Source organism: Thunnus albacares, chromosome 8, assembly GCF_914725855.1.
Source record: "Thunnus albacares chromosome 8, fThuAlb1.1, whole genome shotgun sequence".
NCBI classification, from domain to species: domain Eukaryota; kingdom Metazoa; phylum Chordata; class Actinopteri; order Scombriformes; family Scombridae; genus Thunnus; species Thunnus albacares.
Genome location: NC_058113.1, coordinates 11,028,028 through 11,041,923, shown reverse-complemented (window position 1 = coordinate 11,041,923; position 13,896 = coordinate 11,028,028). Strand labels below are relative to the sequence as shown.

At 42.2% G+C, this 13,896-nt stretch overlaps 3 protein-coding genes across 6 annotated transcripts; 2 read left to right on the top strand and 1 right to left on the bottom strand.

Moving 5' to 3' along the window:
• The first annotated feature begins 2,515 nt into the window (after positions 1 to 2,515).
• On the top strand, positions 2,516 to 6,411 carry echdc1 (enoyl CoA hydratase domain containing 1). Of its 3 annotated transcripts, none has more exons than XM_044360390.1 (7): positions 2,516 to 2,556; positions 4,032 to 4,097; positions 4,608 to 4,783; positions 4,914 to 5,056; positions 5,190 to 5,242; positions 5,385 to 5,465; positions 5,573 to 6,411. In XM_044360390.1, exons 2-7 carry the CDS (start codon positions 4,033 to 4,035, stop codon positions 5,988 to 5,990), a joined length of 936 nt encoding a protein of 311 aa, XP_044216325.1. In that variant the 5' UTR covers positions 2,516 to 2,556; position 4,032; the 3' UTR covers positions 5,991 to 6,411. The 3 variants fall into 3 exon arrangements, with proteins under 3 accessions (XP_044216325.1, XP_044216324.1, XP_044216326.1); XM_044360389.1 differs by lacking the exon at positions 2,516 to 2,556 and adding an exon at positions 2,636 to 2,917; XM_044360391.1 differs by lacking the exons at positions 2,516 to 2,556; positions 4,032 to 4,097 and having other exon boundaries at positions 4,698 to 4,783; positions 4,918 to 5,056.
• A 1,348-nt stretch (positions 6,412 to 7,759) lies between these two features.
• Positions 7,760 to 12,010, bottom strand: LOC122986885 (E3 ubiquitin-protein ligase rnf146-like). 2 transcript variants are annotated; one of them, XM_044358373.1, is made up of 3 exons: positions 11,862 to 12,010; positions 11,122 to 11,181; positions 7,760 to 10,634 (listed from the first exon to the last, which is right to left on the bottom strand). In XM_044358373.1, the coding sequence occupies exon 3, from the start codon at positions 10,620 to 10,622 to the stop codon at positions 9,456 to 9,458; it is 1,167 nt and encodes a 388-aa protein (XP_044214308.1). In that variant the 5' UTR covers positions 10,623 to 10,634; positions 11,122 to 11,181; positions 11,862 to 12,010; the 3' UTR covers positions 7,760 to 9,455. The 2 variants fall into 2 exon arrangements, with proteins under 2 accessions (XP_044214308.1, XP_044214310.1); XM_044358375.1 differs by lacking the exon at positions 11,862 to 12,010 and adding an exon at positions 11,456 to 11,838.
• Positions 12,011 to 12,071: 61 nt separating this feature from the next.
• mdh2 (malate dehydrogenase 2, NAD (mitochondrial)) lies at positions 12,072 to 13,626 on the top strand. Its single transcript, XM_044358376.1, has one exon. The coding sequence runs from the start codon at positions 12,189 to 12,191 to the stop codon at positions 13,200 to 13,202; it is 1,014 nt and encodes a 337-aa protein (XP_044214311.1). The 5' UTR covers positions 12,072 to 12,188; the 3' UTR covers positions 13,203 to 13,626.
• Positions 13,627 to 13,896: the final 270 nt, after the last annotated feature.

The window sequence follows — 13,896 nt, the reverse complement described above, 5'->3', positions numbered from 1 at the left end:
GTGCGTGTGTGTGCATGTGTTTTCTTATCTTGGTCAGTTGGTATAGAGGCTTGCTGACTGCAGCGCATTCCCTGACTTCCTGTGGAGCCTCAGACAGCTGCATATCGATCAGTACGTTGATGCATCACATTAGAGGCCACATACACACACACACACACACACACACACACACAGACAGACATACATACATACATACATACATACATGCAACAATATTTGTGCATGTGACCAGAGAAATATGAGTACAATGAGCACGCATTTCTTTGTCTTTCTCTCTCTCTCCCATTAGCCAGGTAGTAATTTCAGACAGGCTTCCATTATCAGCTGGAGTCTGCGGCTGCATCACTAATATCCGGATGGATCATGAAACAGCAGGGCTGAATTTATTCAAAATGACTGAAGGGGCTGAGCAGATGATGAATGGAAGTGGACAGGCACAGTTATAAAATGGATTTAGAATGAACATTCATGAGGGAGGAGGAACACTCTGGACAAGCTGCCAGCCCATCACACATACACAGAGGTCAAAATTGACAATCATTTGCACTCACTTGTGGGTGACTTGTCCACTATGTATGCAAATTAAATTAAGCCATGTCCTTCCCCAGGTGCTGCACTTCACAGAGTGATATTTAGAAACAGGTTGCAGGCTAGCTGACCTAGCTGGATGTACTGTACAGAGCATGGAGAGTCAGCGTGTCTGGAATGCTTGTCTGGGAAGAGTCCCACCGACCTTTTTGAATTCCTTCCCCACTTTTAAATAGATCGGAGAGGTGTGGACTTTAAAACAGAGCTGGCTCTATGGCAGTCTTGGATGCAGTGCACTGTATCCTTGCTGATGACCTTTTGCATTTGTGGTACAGTCATGGAGGAGTCTGAAAAAGGCACTTATTTATGGAAAAATACATTTTATTGATCATTATCTACACACATATCTGATCAAATCTGATACAATAGTGTTACTGTGTCTTAAATAGCTTATCTGAGTATATAATTGTACTTCAAAGGGCATGTGCAGAAAATTGGGGGGATTCCTTTGAATATTATTGTGAAACCATATGCTTCCAAGATAAACTTAATGCAGATGTTAGATCAGTGATGGTTATTGGTACGTGAGCAGCCACAATGTTTTGCCAATTCCTCTTCAAATGTGCTCACATGCTCACTTTTGCAACCCTGAAATTGGTGTCAGACCTTTGATTCAACATGTCTCTGGAATCCTCAGTAATCCAAGTGAAGCAGAAAGGTATTACTGGTTTTCTCAGTTTGTTTTCACAGAGATGTTCACTGCTGTGGATAGAAGTGAAGGATTTATGCTCCCAGTAGACCACAGGACAGAAAGTCCTAGTAACCCCCCTCTGCTTTTGGCACATTTCTCTCTTTTTTCCCTGCACCATCTCTTGGTCTTTGTATAAACTTTTCTTTCCTGTTTGTTTGTTTTATGCCTGTCTGTCTCACTGTCTGAACATAACATTCAACTCTCCTTTGACCTTCCATCTGTCTCCTACACACACTTAAAGTTGTACGAATCCATGGACCTCAGTATTACTCAGCTTAGACAAATTATCTAAATAGTGTGCCAACAGGTCAGCAGCAGTTTATGACTGTGTTTGCACAGTACTATGATCCCAGAGCATTTCACACTTTTTACTGCCCCTCGGAAAGGTGGTGGTCCCTGTTGGTATGATATTACATGTTTCTAGGAGGAGTGGACTATTCCTCAAACTGGGAAGACATCTTCTAAGAATGCTTTTTTCTTTTGTCTTATCACCACATGTTTGCACTGTTCCAGCACAGGAGAAAATAACCCTAATCTTAACGTCATCCATTATTCTAAACCCTCTTGTTTAATACCACTGAATGATTATTATCACTTTCATCTGAAGATGTACACAGTTTTAAATGTTTGACTTGGCAAGACATGAAACCAAATCTCAGAGTGGGCTGTTGTTTGACAAGACGCTGACATGGTGTTAGACTTGGAAGTATCCACAGCAATATTGCCTTTTAGAATCAGTCTGCTCATTGGTGTCGAACACATTGGCATTACACAGCTTAAATTACACCAAAAGAAAAATACTTTTTTTTTTTTTGCTGTTTCACCTTCATAGGCCATGTTAATATAACTGTTGGCTGCCTGGGCCAGCACTGTACTATAACTTGTGAGTGTTATTTGAAGCCCCTTGTCAAATAAGGACATGTCTGAAGCACCAGTTCTTCAGTATGCTGTGTTTACAGAGTTATGACAGACAAAGAGCAGATCTCTCTGTGCAGTGCACATAGGCCTATAATGACTTACAGTGCACCACAGTTCATGTTCAACATGTTATGGCTTTAGGGTGCTGTGTAAAATGTATGTAGCCCAATATAACAATTACACATTTTTGTCCCTCTTTGCAAGAGGTGACAGTGTACAAATTAATCCCAGCGTGGCAGTATTATTCCGCCCCCTCGTGGACAGAATGAAGAACTACATTTGTGTGTGCTGCCACTGTTTTCGAAGCGCTCTTGTTTCCAGAGGGAAGAATTTTAGAGGAACACCACTCGACTCACAAGGTTGGTGTTTGCGTTTTTGTCGTTAAATGTTTTGTATTTGTGGTAGATTAAAGAAATATATTAATTTGTCTGCAGCTCGTATGTATGTGTACGTCCCACAGTTAGAAAGGGACCTTTTAAAAGTTTTTTAAATCATTCAAAACTTTGATGCATTTGTGCTTTATGAAAGGCAAGACCAGGTTTTAACATGAATCAGTCAGGAAAGTAAACATTAAACGAATTCTGTATGATTTACATAAAAAAAAAATTAACGTGTAGCAGTGCTGTTACAGAGCTAATCTCACATCCTGTTTGATGACATTAGCAACCTATTCAAGTGCTTCTGTTTTGCCAGTAAAAAACGACATATTTGAGTGTGAATGTAAGTTAAATTTCTTAATGTCAGCTATGGCAGATTTATGTTTACTGCCACTAATACAGTACTCACACACTAAGCACATACTGGATCTCTTGAAGTGTTTTTATGTGCTTTTCCCAGTTTAAATGTTTTTAAACGTCCTCCTTCAGCAGCTGTTGAGAAGCCCAGCTCTCACTGTGTCTGGGCATCATTAAAAACACCCACACAGGTGTTTTTAATTGCCCTGACAAATTAGACCTGTAGCCAGGTTGAATATGCTGGGAATTACATGGTGTCACAAACTCTATGTACAGTCTAAATTGTCCTAACTGGTGCAACACATCTAACAGGGGATTGAGGGGGGCTGTCAATCAAGTTCAGTTTGCTTATTAGACAGTATGAATGAAAGCATCTGTGTGGGTTGACTATGAGTGTGTAAGGTCTTTAATATCAATCCCTTTCATAAAAATTATAAGCTACATGAGCGCTTGCTGTAGTGGGCCCATAGTAATAGTAGGAACTTAAGAAAAACATGGTAGTTGTAGTTCATCCTACTAAATAGCTTTTGTGAGCGATCAAATACATCTCAGTAGCACTGCCAGTAGAGTACACACTTTGTATCTTAATAGGCCTTTTTCACAGAAGATATCTTGACACTTCATTTTAGGAGAAACATAGGTATAAATAGTAAAATGAATGATGGCTGAATTCCATTTAGCTGCTTCAGTTTCAGGGTTGTGGTATTGTGCACGCTGACTCACTGTCATGGCTTATTGGACATGTGAATATAATGGAGCCATCATAAATGTTATTAGGAACACCTGTATTTTTCCCACTATGACAAGTCAACATGTCCACTGTCAAAAAGGCCCACAGATTAACCACCATCAGGACCATTTGTGAGTTAATTTCTGCTGTTAGTTCCTTTTGTCAAAAGTTAGAGGAATGAACTTGTTAAACTCTGTTAAATTTAATTTTACAACATGCTAATAAGCAATAGCTATTGTATTTTTCTGCATCAGCAGGGTATCTTGATGGAAATGTTTTTTTTTAATATAAAATGCTGTTTCTCAGGTACTGTTATTTCCCCCGATGAAAGTAAACTCTCCCATTTTCTTTTATCTCTGTGCTGCATCAGGATGGTTCTCTGTGCACTGAGACGACATCTCCTGAGGGGCAGTGGTAATGGTGGAGCCTGGGCCAGGTAAAGGAGCCAAGCCAGCATTATTTATTCATCACTATGCTGGTGACGGTAAATAAAGTCATAAATAAAGGAACATCAAGTCTATGCAGTTGGACCCATATAATTGCTCACAAATCGCAAACACAGACAAATCTAGCAAACACTTTTCTCAGGTGCTCACATTTATAAAATGTTAATATGTAATAATAACGTCTAAAGAGAGGTAAGGGAGTGTATTAAATGCATTCATCCTCCTGTTTGTGAGTGCAAGCGTTAGCTTTCATTCCTGAGCAAGAATAGTCCGATTCCCATTCAGCATACTATTTCTTTATACTACAGTTACACATATGCACATTCGGTTTGATTGGTACTGATATATCAATTAACACACTTCTACAAAAACCAACCATCAATACGTTAATATTGTATATAAATCTAAATCTTTCTAAACCTCTGTGAGAGCCAGATTTGTGTGTTGGTTGAATGTGATTGATTGGATTTTAAGAATCTTATAAATATTGTTCCTCTAAGGCTGCTGCAGAGACAGAGCAGTGGCTGTGTTTACTCCAGCATCCATGACTTCAACCCGGAGGAGATTAGAGAGAAGCTGCAGGCCTTTGCTGGAGGCTCCATCGATCTGCTCAAACAGGAGTCTGGCATCGCTGTACTGACCGTCAACAACCCCTCCCGCATGAATGCCTTCTCCGGTAAGGTGACTCTAAACGCTAATCATTTTGAAATGAATTAGTGTGGAATTGATACTGTCAGGATGAAATGAATTTGTGCATAATCAGTGTGTTAAGTGTGCGATAAGACAGAGTCCTGCCTTCCTCCCAGGCAGTATGATGGTAGATCTGGAGGAGAAGGTGAGCCAACTGGAGAACTGGACAGAAGGCAAAGGCCTCATTGTCCAGGGTGCTGCTGGAACTTTCTGCTCTGGGTCGGACCTCAACGCTGTCAGAGCAATATCTAATCCACAGGTAGGACAGGACAGTCAAACATTTCTGCCTACCTGTATCTTTGCTTCGTCTGCTTGATTTGATTTTTTTTAATGCATATTCTTGGGACTTTAACGCCTGTTGGTCTCTAAATGATGTTTATTTTGCCTTGTAGGATGGGATGAAGATGTGTATGTTCATGCAGAATGCTCTCACAAGACTACTAAGGTAAGAGCTCTCATTTTCCCCTCGCAATACTCTACTAAATGTCTACGCAGACTGCAACAGCATCAAAAGAGCTAAAAGAAGTTGGAGTTGTGCTGTTATGTAATGTGCATTACATCCTGACAGAATTGTGTTCTGAGCGCAGGCTGCCTTTGATCTCTGTTGCTCTGGTGGAGGGGAGAGCGCTGGGAGGAGGCGCAGAACTTACCACTGCCTGCGATTTCAGGTAATGTTTTTATATAAGCAGATGTAAGCGAGAAATACTTTTCTTTTTGATGAACCTCAGGTTCTTTTTTGCACAGTCATATAAAATTGCTCATTTGTCTCTTGTAGATTAATGGCCTCTGGCAGCGTGATCCAGTTTGTCCACAAACACATGGGTCTGGTTCCAGGCTGGGGCGGTGCCGCACGACTTGTCCGCATTATCGGAAGCCAGAATTCACTCAAGTTGCTCGGCGGCGCTCTAAAAGTAGACCCTGATTTTGGGCTACAGATTGGACTGGCAGATGGAGTCATGGAGGTCCCTCAGGTAGAGGAAGACGCAGGGACTCTCCTACAGCAGGCTGAAAACTGGCTCAGTCACTATACAAAAGGGCCTGCCCCAGTGATCCAGGCTGTGAAGAAGGTAGTGTTGTCGGGGAGAGAGCTCCCTCTGTCAGAGGCTCTGAGGACTGAGAAGGATGTATTTGGTACAGTGTGGGGTGGTCCGGCTAACCTGCAGGCACTGGCCAGCAAATCCAAACATAAATGAGCTGATCAAAGTTTTCCCAAAGTGTCTGTCTTGTGTTTTTAGATCTGAGAATCTCAGATCAGCAAAGAATCATTTTTAAAAACCCTGTACAGGTCAAATTTGTGTAGAAGGTGTTGTTCGGAGAGGTGCTACACCACCTTTGACATTACTGAACTGACTGTGATAAATCCAGTGTTTTTTGCCTCCACTAATGAGACATTGCTCATTATCACATACTTTAATAGCTCTTTGGTGTCTCTCGATGTGACATTATGCCTGCAGTATAGGGACTTTAAACAGGAAAACAAAATTATAATGGATTTGGGTGATCAAGAGGACGCTGAGGTGCCCCCAAACGGAATAGGAAGCTGCCTATTCCACCATAAATATTAACCCCATAAATAAAAACTCCCCTGTATCTTTGGGGATCATATTTTAGAAACTGGATTCTGCAGTCTTCTGTTCACAAAAATGTGTTGAAAATTGTCAGCTGACCTAAAAAATGATGTTGGTTGTTTCATTAATACTGTTTAGTACAGTTTCCTGTTTATCGCTGATATTGTTTTCTTTATTACACACATCATTTTATAATATGTAGTCTAGTAAAGTGGTGAATGTGCTGTATTGTTCCATGTTATTATATTTCCAGTATGGATGAAAACAAGGACCTGAAGAACTACATTCCCCATTGTCTAAATCTCCTCCGTTCCCATCGGTCAAACAAACGAACACTGTCTTTCCTCCATGTCCCTTTAAAATGTGATTATGGTAATGATTAGATCATGCCAGGCTGAGTGTAATTGAAGCAGACAGATAAAAGCAACGTACAAATACAATAGATACTGACGAGATATAACAAGCATGAGACATCAGTATCTGTCTGCAGGATTCAAAGTATTACTGCTGCACTTCCCTCCTCTTTACCTCAGTTTTTCTGCTTAATTCAGCTTATCCTTCTGCGCTCGTGATATGTCACTATGGCCTTGAAGATCCGCTCTCTGTTTCTATTCTATAGAGATTATCAGTTGTAGGTAAGAGCATTATCTGGCTGATTTTCTGTCTCTCATCCACGCTGCAAAGCTGGGCCAAATTTAACAGCTGAAAAACACATCCAGAATATTTTCAAATTTGTAGCTCATTTGTCATTGCATATTTAAATTGAGTTCATACAGTAAATGAGGCATTGCAAAAGCACAAATGTGAACTGACAGTAATGGCAAGAGCGGGACAGGTCCCCTGAGGAAACCAGGCCTTTATCTCTTGTTGGCCTTTCAGAGGTTGTATGTTTCCTGGCCAGTCACCCAACTGGAGCGCTAATAGCTACTGTGGTCAGAATACCAAACAACTGCAAGGTGAGCCAAGAAGAGAAGTCAAGAGGCCCCTTATGGTAATGATGATCAGTACATAAACACTTGGCCTATATGGTCCAAAATTACATCTTGTAGAAAAGCTGATACAAACTAGAGATATATTTTTCATCAGTAAACATGAGTTTTGTCTTTATTAGGTGAACCATAATGATTGGCATTTTTTTGTCCATGCATCATCACTTTGATCCAAGACTTATTTTGGGAGCTGTTATGAAAAGTAAGGATATTGACTACTTTAGCTCCTCCTCTTGGGCAGAATGTGGGTTTGTTCTTTTTGTTCTTCTAAGAATCATAACAGGTGGCGGTGTGGAGAAAAAGAGATGAAATCTTACAATGGACCCATTGATAGTTCCTCTTACATAACACTGACTCAAGCCAAGAAATACACCAATATTTAAAGACAACAGGACAAAAAGCAGATCCTTTTAGGATGATGAAATGACACAATTTATTCTTAAATTACAAACCATGTAACAAAAAAAAAGTTGCCAAGCAAAAACTGTTACACAAACTTTATTCTTCAGAATGGAAAGGCTAATAGTGAGCTGATGATGTAAGCACGTAAGAAATATAAAATAACAAACTTGAAATTTCTGCAGGATGGCCAATAGCGATGGCATGTTATTGTTCTCTTACTGCCTTGGACATCACATGTAAGATAGGATTTACAACCATAAGAAACGCAAAAACAAACACAAAATAAAAACAATTACTGAAACTAAACCCAAAATATCAATTCAACATCCTGCTGACCAGTAGTGTTTAAATAACTCTCTCTTCAAACATGCACAAATCACAAAACTTTAGTGACACACCAATTGAGAATACTTTCATCATCAGGGACAATACTTATGAGGCTACAGAGGCCTCAACAGCTTTAAAAGGAAAACACTGATACTTCACATTAAAATTCCAATTATTTCAAGCTGGGAAGAGTTTTTATATAAGAGAATTTGATATGTGATCTATTTATGCACATTCATTTAAAACAGGTTTCTTAATCTCTTCAGATTTAACTGAAATGAAATCTAAGACAAACCCTAGTTAGGCAGCCACATAATCCTGCACGCTCCTGAGTTACATTACTATGCTGGAAAACTATGAATTAAGCACTCATGTTTCTTTTCTTAATGGGGATTAACATCCTGAAGATTTTCTTCAAACCAAACACAATGTGCCTCAAAATGACTTCACTCGCAAAAGTTAACCGTTAAGTTTCAGAATTTTGAAGGAAAGGCTTCATACACTGTTAAATCTGAAGCAAGGAAACTACGTCAGGTGGAGGTTGGGAACAAGTTATTGAGGAATAAATTCTTTGCAAGAGTAATCAGATGATGAGCTCTAAGAAGCTCATTTCTGCGTGCTATGTTAGCTGAGAGAGTTAACGTGTAGGTGATTACAATGCATCTGTTCATGATAATGATAATGACACACTACAGTTCCATTTCCGGGAGTAAGATCCCCTTTCATGCTTTCTCTCACTTCATGTCACAGATCTGGCTCAGATTCCAAGAGTCCCTTTGGGTATCAGGATCATAAATTTAAAACAAAAGAATACCTAGGTTCTGCAGAAGCAATTTGGCGAGACACTTGGACCTTTTAACTTCCACTTTTCTGAAAAAGAACAGACAGCCTGTAAACAAAATGCTAAAGGTCTGTTACACCTACCTCACATGATGTGCTAGATAGACAATTATGAATCTGAGATTTCATGGCTCACAACGACATGCTGTATCCATCTGACTGTTGGCAAACAGCTCTACCTGCTGTCTCAGTACCAGAACGCTCAGTACTAGAACATAAAGACCAACATTACTTCTACTGGCTGGTGACAAACAAATCATCCATATACATCTGAATCACTGTGAGCCAGAAAGAGGCACCACCTTTGGTTGCTAAACTAACTGTTTACGGAAAAACATGGTTATGTTTGTTACTGAGTGTGTAATACTTCATTTCTGTGGTACCAAGCAAACCACCCACATCGGATCTGTGACACAGTGAACGACAGCATAAAGTAAAGAATAAATTAATGGAATGGAACACAGCCATTTGGTGAAGGAAAGGCTTCATTATGATGGTATCAATGATCGTGATGATGGTATCAATGATGACTTTACACTTCAGTCACTGTACACTGGCCATCAGGCATTCTGGACCTTCCACTGCTACTGGATGAGGAAGGGGGAGAGGTGGACTCTGCGCCAGGGGGGGCTCTGTCCTCTGGGTTCAGTCTTTGCCTCTGTGGCCTACCCTCCCAAGGCTCCACACGTTCTCCATCTCCTCCCTCCTCCTCTTCATCCTCCTCTTCCTCATCGTCGCTCCAGTCTCCGGAGCCAGACTCGTCCACGGAGGTGTGAGGGTCAGAGGACCTGGAGGGTGAAGCCTCCTCCTCCTCGTCTTCTTCCTCTCCTTCACCAGCCTCAGACCGCTCATGAGAAGGAGTGGGCCTGGGGCTGATTTGCAGCTGTGCAAGAGCATCCTCCAGAGAGGGGCTGCTGCTGCTGCTGCTGCCAGGCTGACCACCAAGGGAAGTGGGAGGTCTGGCAGTGGCTGGAGGGGCTGTAACAGTAGAGGAGATACCTGTAACCTGCTGCTGTACACCTGCTACTGTGGTATCAGCCCCATCAGCTGAGTTTTCTCGACCTGCTGCCCCTATTGCCCCAGTGCCACCCTCAGTGTCCAAACGCAGTCCCGCCACTCCCTTCTTGGGGATATCCAAAACGTCCCTCTTCATCTTGCGTCTACGACCGTGCTCATTGCGCCTGTACTGCACCATGTTCTCCAAGTCGGCTACATACAAAAACCCAGCAATCAGCATTTCAGCTGTCTTCTTGCCCTTGGAGAAAGCGTCCTCCAGCTCGCGGCTGGTTCGCTCATCGTACTGCCACCAACCGTTACGGCCCTCGTAGTACCAGGCGTGATCACTTGCTGCCCCACCTCGACCCCCTGCCGATGCCTTCAGCTCCTCCGGGGAGAGAAGTGTTGGCCTTTCCAGGAAGTCATCCGGTACTTCCTGTCTACAGAGAGCGCAGCGTTTGCTCTGCCAGGATGCTCCCTTCACACACAGGAAACAGAAGACGTGATGGCATGGCAGTTGGACTGGGTGGACGCAGCTCTGCAGACAGATGGCACACTCCGGTACAGACAGAGCTGGGGATGAGTTGCTAGAGCTGGAACACGATGATTCTGCACTGTTCCCACTTCCACCACCACTGTTGCCGCCTTTCTTACTGGATGGAAGCGAGCTAACAGAGTGGTCTACCTCCCCACAACTAGCCATCCTTAGGAAGTACTGAGGAAAGGGGACAATTGTAAGAGACAGTTATGGCTTGTATTAGCGGTATTTTTTTTTGAAAAAGCAAGTTTATGTCAAAATTATTATCATTATTGTGGTTGTTATTTTTTTTAGGTCAACAAATGATGTCAAAATCCTGTGAGATTAAGTATCTGCATTGAAAGGACTTTTTATTTTACTGCTGGTCACACTCAACTGCAAACTATCAATCAATCTTTATTTTTATAGCACCTTTCATACAAGTCAAAGTACAAGTTCAAAGTGTTTCACAAATGATTAACAAATGTACAAGATGGTAAATATGGATTTGGAGACTAATGCACACCAAAATAATTGAAAAGCAAAAGAGTTCATTGATTAAGACAACAATAAAAGATGGGTAGTTAAGATAATAAAAAATATAAGACGAACTACTGTCACTAAATAGCAAACAATCCCAAGATGAGAGCAAACTGGGAATTATAAATATTGAATTAATACTTACTGGAAGTAGCCTTAATGCTGATGTATCATTAGGAGTGCTGATGGACCTTCAAATTCACCACTGCCAAAGGGAAAAAAGCAGTCGGTGAAAATGTTTTTGTTTTTAATGCAGTCATTCCTCATGTAAACATTATTTGTCAATCAAACCATGTGTGACAAAACATTACATTTTAAGCCTTATGTTAAAACGGATTGGCTACAAATTAACATTCATTCACTCAGCTATGACTGAAATGTAAGAGGTTACTTAAGTGTGTTGAACAAAGGGCTGCTCTGTTAATTGTCTGACAACAAGCAGTGAACTGTGTCAGCTAACTGTACGAGTTCGTGCTTACCCAGCTGGCCCAGTGACAGAGCCAGTGATGAGCAGAGAGAACATTTCTGAAGTAAAATCGGCAGCTAACGATGTTAATACTCACACTAACCAAACTTAACTAATGACAGCCTATTAACGTTGGTGGAGCCAACGTAAGATACGTTACAGCTACTCAAATGCAATTGGTTTGTTACCGTTACAAGTATAAACACGAGTCAAACAGCACAGAAGGATTTATCGACTGACAAAACGATCATAACAATAATATCTGATGTAGCCAACGCTGTCAAGGCTGAGGGCAGCACTTTGACTCCAGCAAATAGACGGAGTTCATCTGACACGGCGCTAGCTTATTTTAGCAACGCGACATAAACAGCAAGGAACACCTTATTCTCGCGACACAAGACAACGCAGCAACTACGTACCGTTAGATTTTGCTGTCGTGCCCTGGTGTACAGTCACTGTTCATGTAACTGCATTAATTTCCAATGCTAATTTAGCGAATTCCCGATGTTAACAGGCTTTTGTTTTCCTCCGAAAAAAAAGAAGCTGGGAGATAAAGACGGCGACGTAACAGTACGTGCTGACGCAGTTTGACGTAAAATACGCTCGACCCCTTATCTTCGACGCATGACAGTTCACGAGTCTTCCTGTTCGCTTGTGGCTAGAGGACGTTGGTGTCACACAGGAGAGGGGCTCTTCAGGTAGTTTTTATTTTCAGTAAATCGAGAAAAGAAACAACAGAAACAAAAATGTTTTCCCGTGCCGTGAGACCTACCGTGAGCCTCGCCCGGAGCTTGTCCACCTCTTCGCAGAACAACGCCAAGGTGGCGGTGCTCGGCGCGTCTGGCGGCATAGGCCAGCCGCTCTCCTTGCTGCTGAAGAATAGCCCCCTGGTGAGTCACCTCTCCCTGTATGATATTGCCCACACCCCCGGGGTCGCTGCAGATCTCAGCCACATCGAAACAAGGGCTCATGTTACCGGCCACATGGGTCCCGACCAGCTGGATGCCGCACTGCAGGGCTGCGACGTCGTGGTTATCCCCGCCGGTGTGCCCAGAAAACCTGGTATGACCCGCGATGACCTTTTCAACACCAATGCCACCATTGTAGCCACCTTGGCCGATGCCTGTGCCCGCAACTGCCCCGAGGCTATGATCTGCATTATCGCCAACCCTGTCAACTCCACCATCCCCATTACATCAGAGGTCATGAAGAAGCACGGAGTGTACAACCCCAACAAAGTGTTTGGCGTCACAACCCTGGACATTGTCAGAGCAAATACCTTCGTGGCAGAGCTTAAAGGCCTTGACCCAGCTCGTGTCAATGTACCAGTCATTGGAGGTCATGCTGGGAAGACCATCATTCCCCTCATATCCCAATGCACACCCAAAGTTGAGTTCCCTGCTGACCAGCTGTCTGCCCTGACTGGCAGGATCCAGGAGGCTGGCACAGAGGTAGTGAAGGCCAAGGCTGGAGCTGGATCTGCCACCCTGTCCATGGCCTACGCTGGTGCCCGTTTCACTTTCTCAGTCCTCGATGCCATGAATGGTAAAGAGGGAGTGGTGGAGTGCTCCTTCGTCAGGTCTGAGGAAACAGAGTGCAAGTACTTCTCCACGCCTCTCCTCCTGGGGAAGAACGGCATTGAGAAGAACCTCGGCCTGGGCAAGCTGTCTGCCTTCGAGGAGAAGCTGGTGGCTGATGCCATCGACGAGCTGAAGGGCTCCATCAAGAAGGGCGAGAATTTTGTGGCTAATATGAAATGAACAGTGGGCATTTAGTGAGCTAAAATCAGCAGCTGTGATTGCTAATTTGTTCCGTCTTAACTTAAAAGGCATCTGGGTAAATCTCAAGATCTGTCACAGTGTTCCTCATTTGTTTTTGTTTTAGCAGTATGGTCGTCTTGATTTAAAAAATCCAGGTTTAGACCCTGATCCTATGTATTAATTTCCTTACCATTTACAAACATGGCTTTATCTTGCACACCTGTGATTTATGTACATACTGTACTGTGACTTAACTGTATTTTGCAAATCTCAAATTCATATATTTTCATGTACAATCTGTATTAGTGGAGATTTCTCTGCTGAATGAATGAGGAGGAAATACTGTCATGCCTGTCGATGCTAGTAGATGTTACTGGTGAACAAAATATTCACTCCACCAATAAACAGTTTAGCTTTAAAAATGGTTCTTTATTTCTTCTTTTTGTGGTACACAATTGATTTGGTTCGACAGGGTACAACTGATTCGGTGATGCTTTTCATGAAATGGACTGAGCAGGTGAATCCAGATGAAAGGAATTAAGAGCTGCACCTTTTCATTATCAATAAGTCTGCCGATTTTTACAATTAATCAATTAATTGTTTGGTCTTTAAAGTATCAGGAAATAGTGAAAAATTATGACCACTATTTAAGTGAAGGTGATTTTGACTTAATGCATCCATCAGTCTAAAACAT

Excerpts from the sequence above, each read along its gene's own strand:
- echdc1 (XM_044360389.1), top strand. Across the intron at positions 4,098-4,607 it reads AATGGTGGAGCCTGGGCCAG|GCTGCTGCAGAGACAGAGCA; the intron begins GTAAAGGAGCCA and ends TGTTCCTCTAAG. Across the intron at positions 5,466-5,572 it reads ACCACTGCCTGCGATTTCAG|ATTAATGGCCTCTGGCAGCG; the intron begins GTAATGTTTTTA and ends TGTCTCTTGTAG.
- LOC122986885 (XM_044358373.1), bottom strand. The coding sequence starts at position 10,622 with ATGGCTAGTTGTGGGGAGGTAGACCACTCTGTTAGCTCGCTTCCATCC.
- mdh2 (XM_044358376.1), top strand. The coding sequence starts at position 12,189 with ATGTTTTCCCGTGCCGTGAGACCTACCGTGAGCCTCGCCCGGAGCTTG.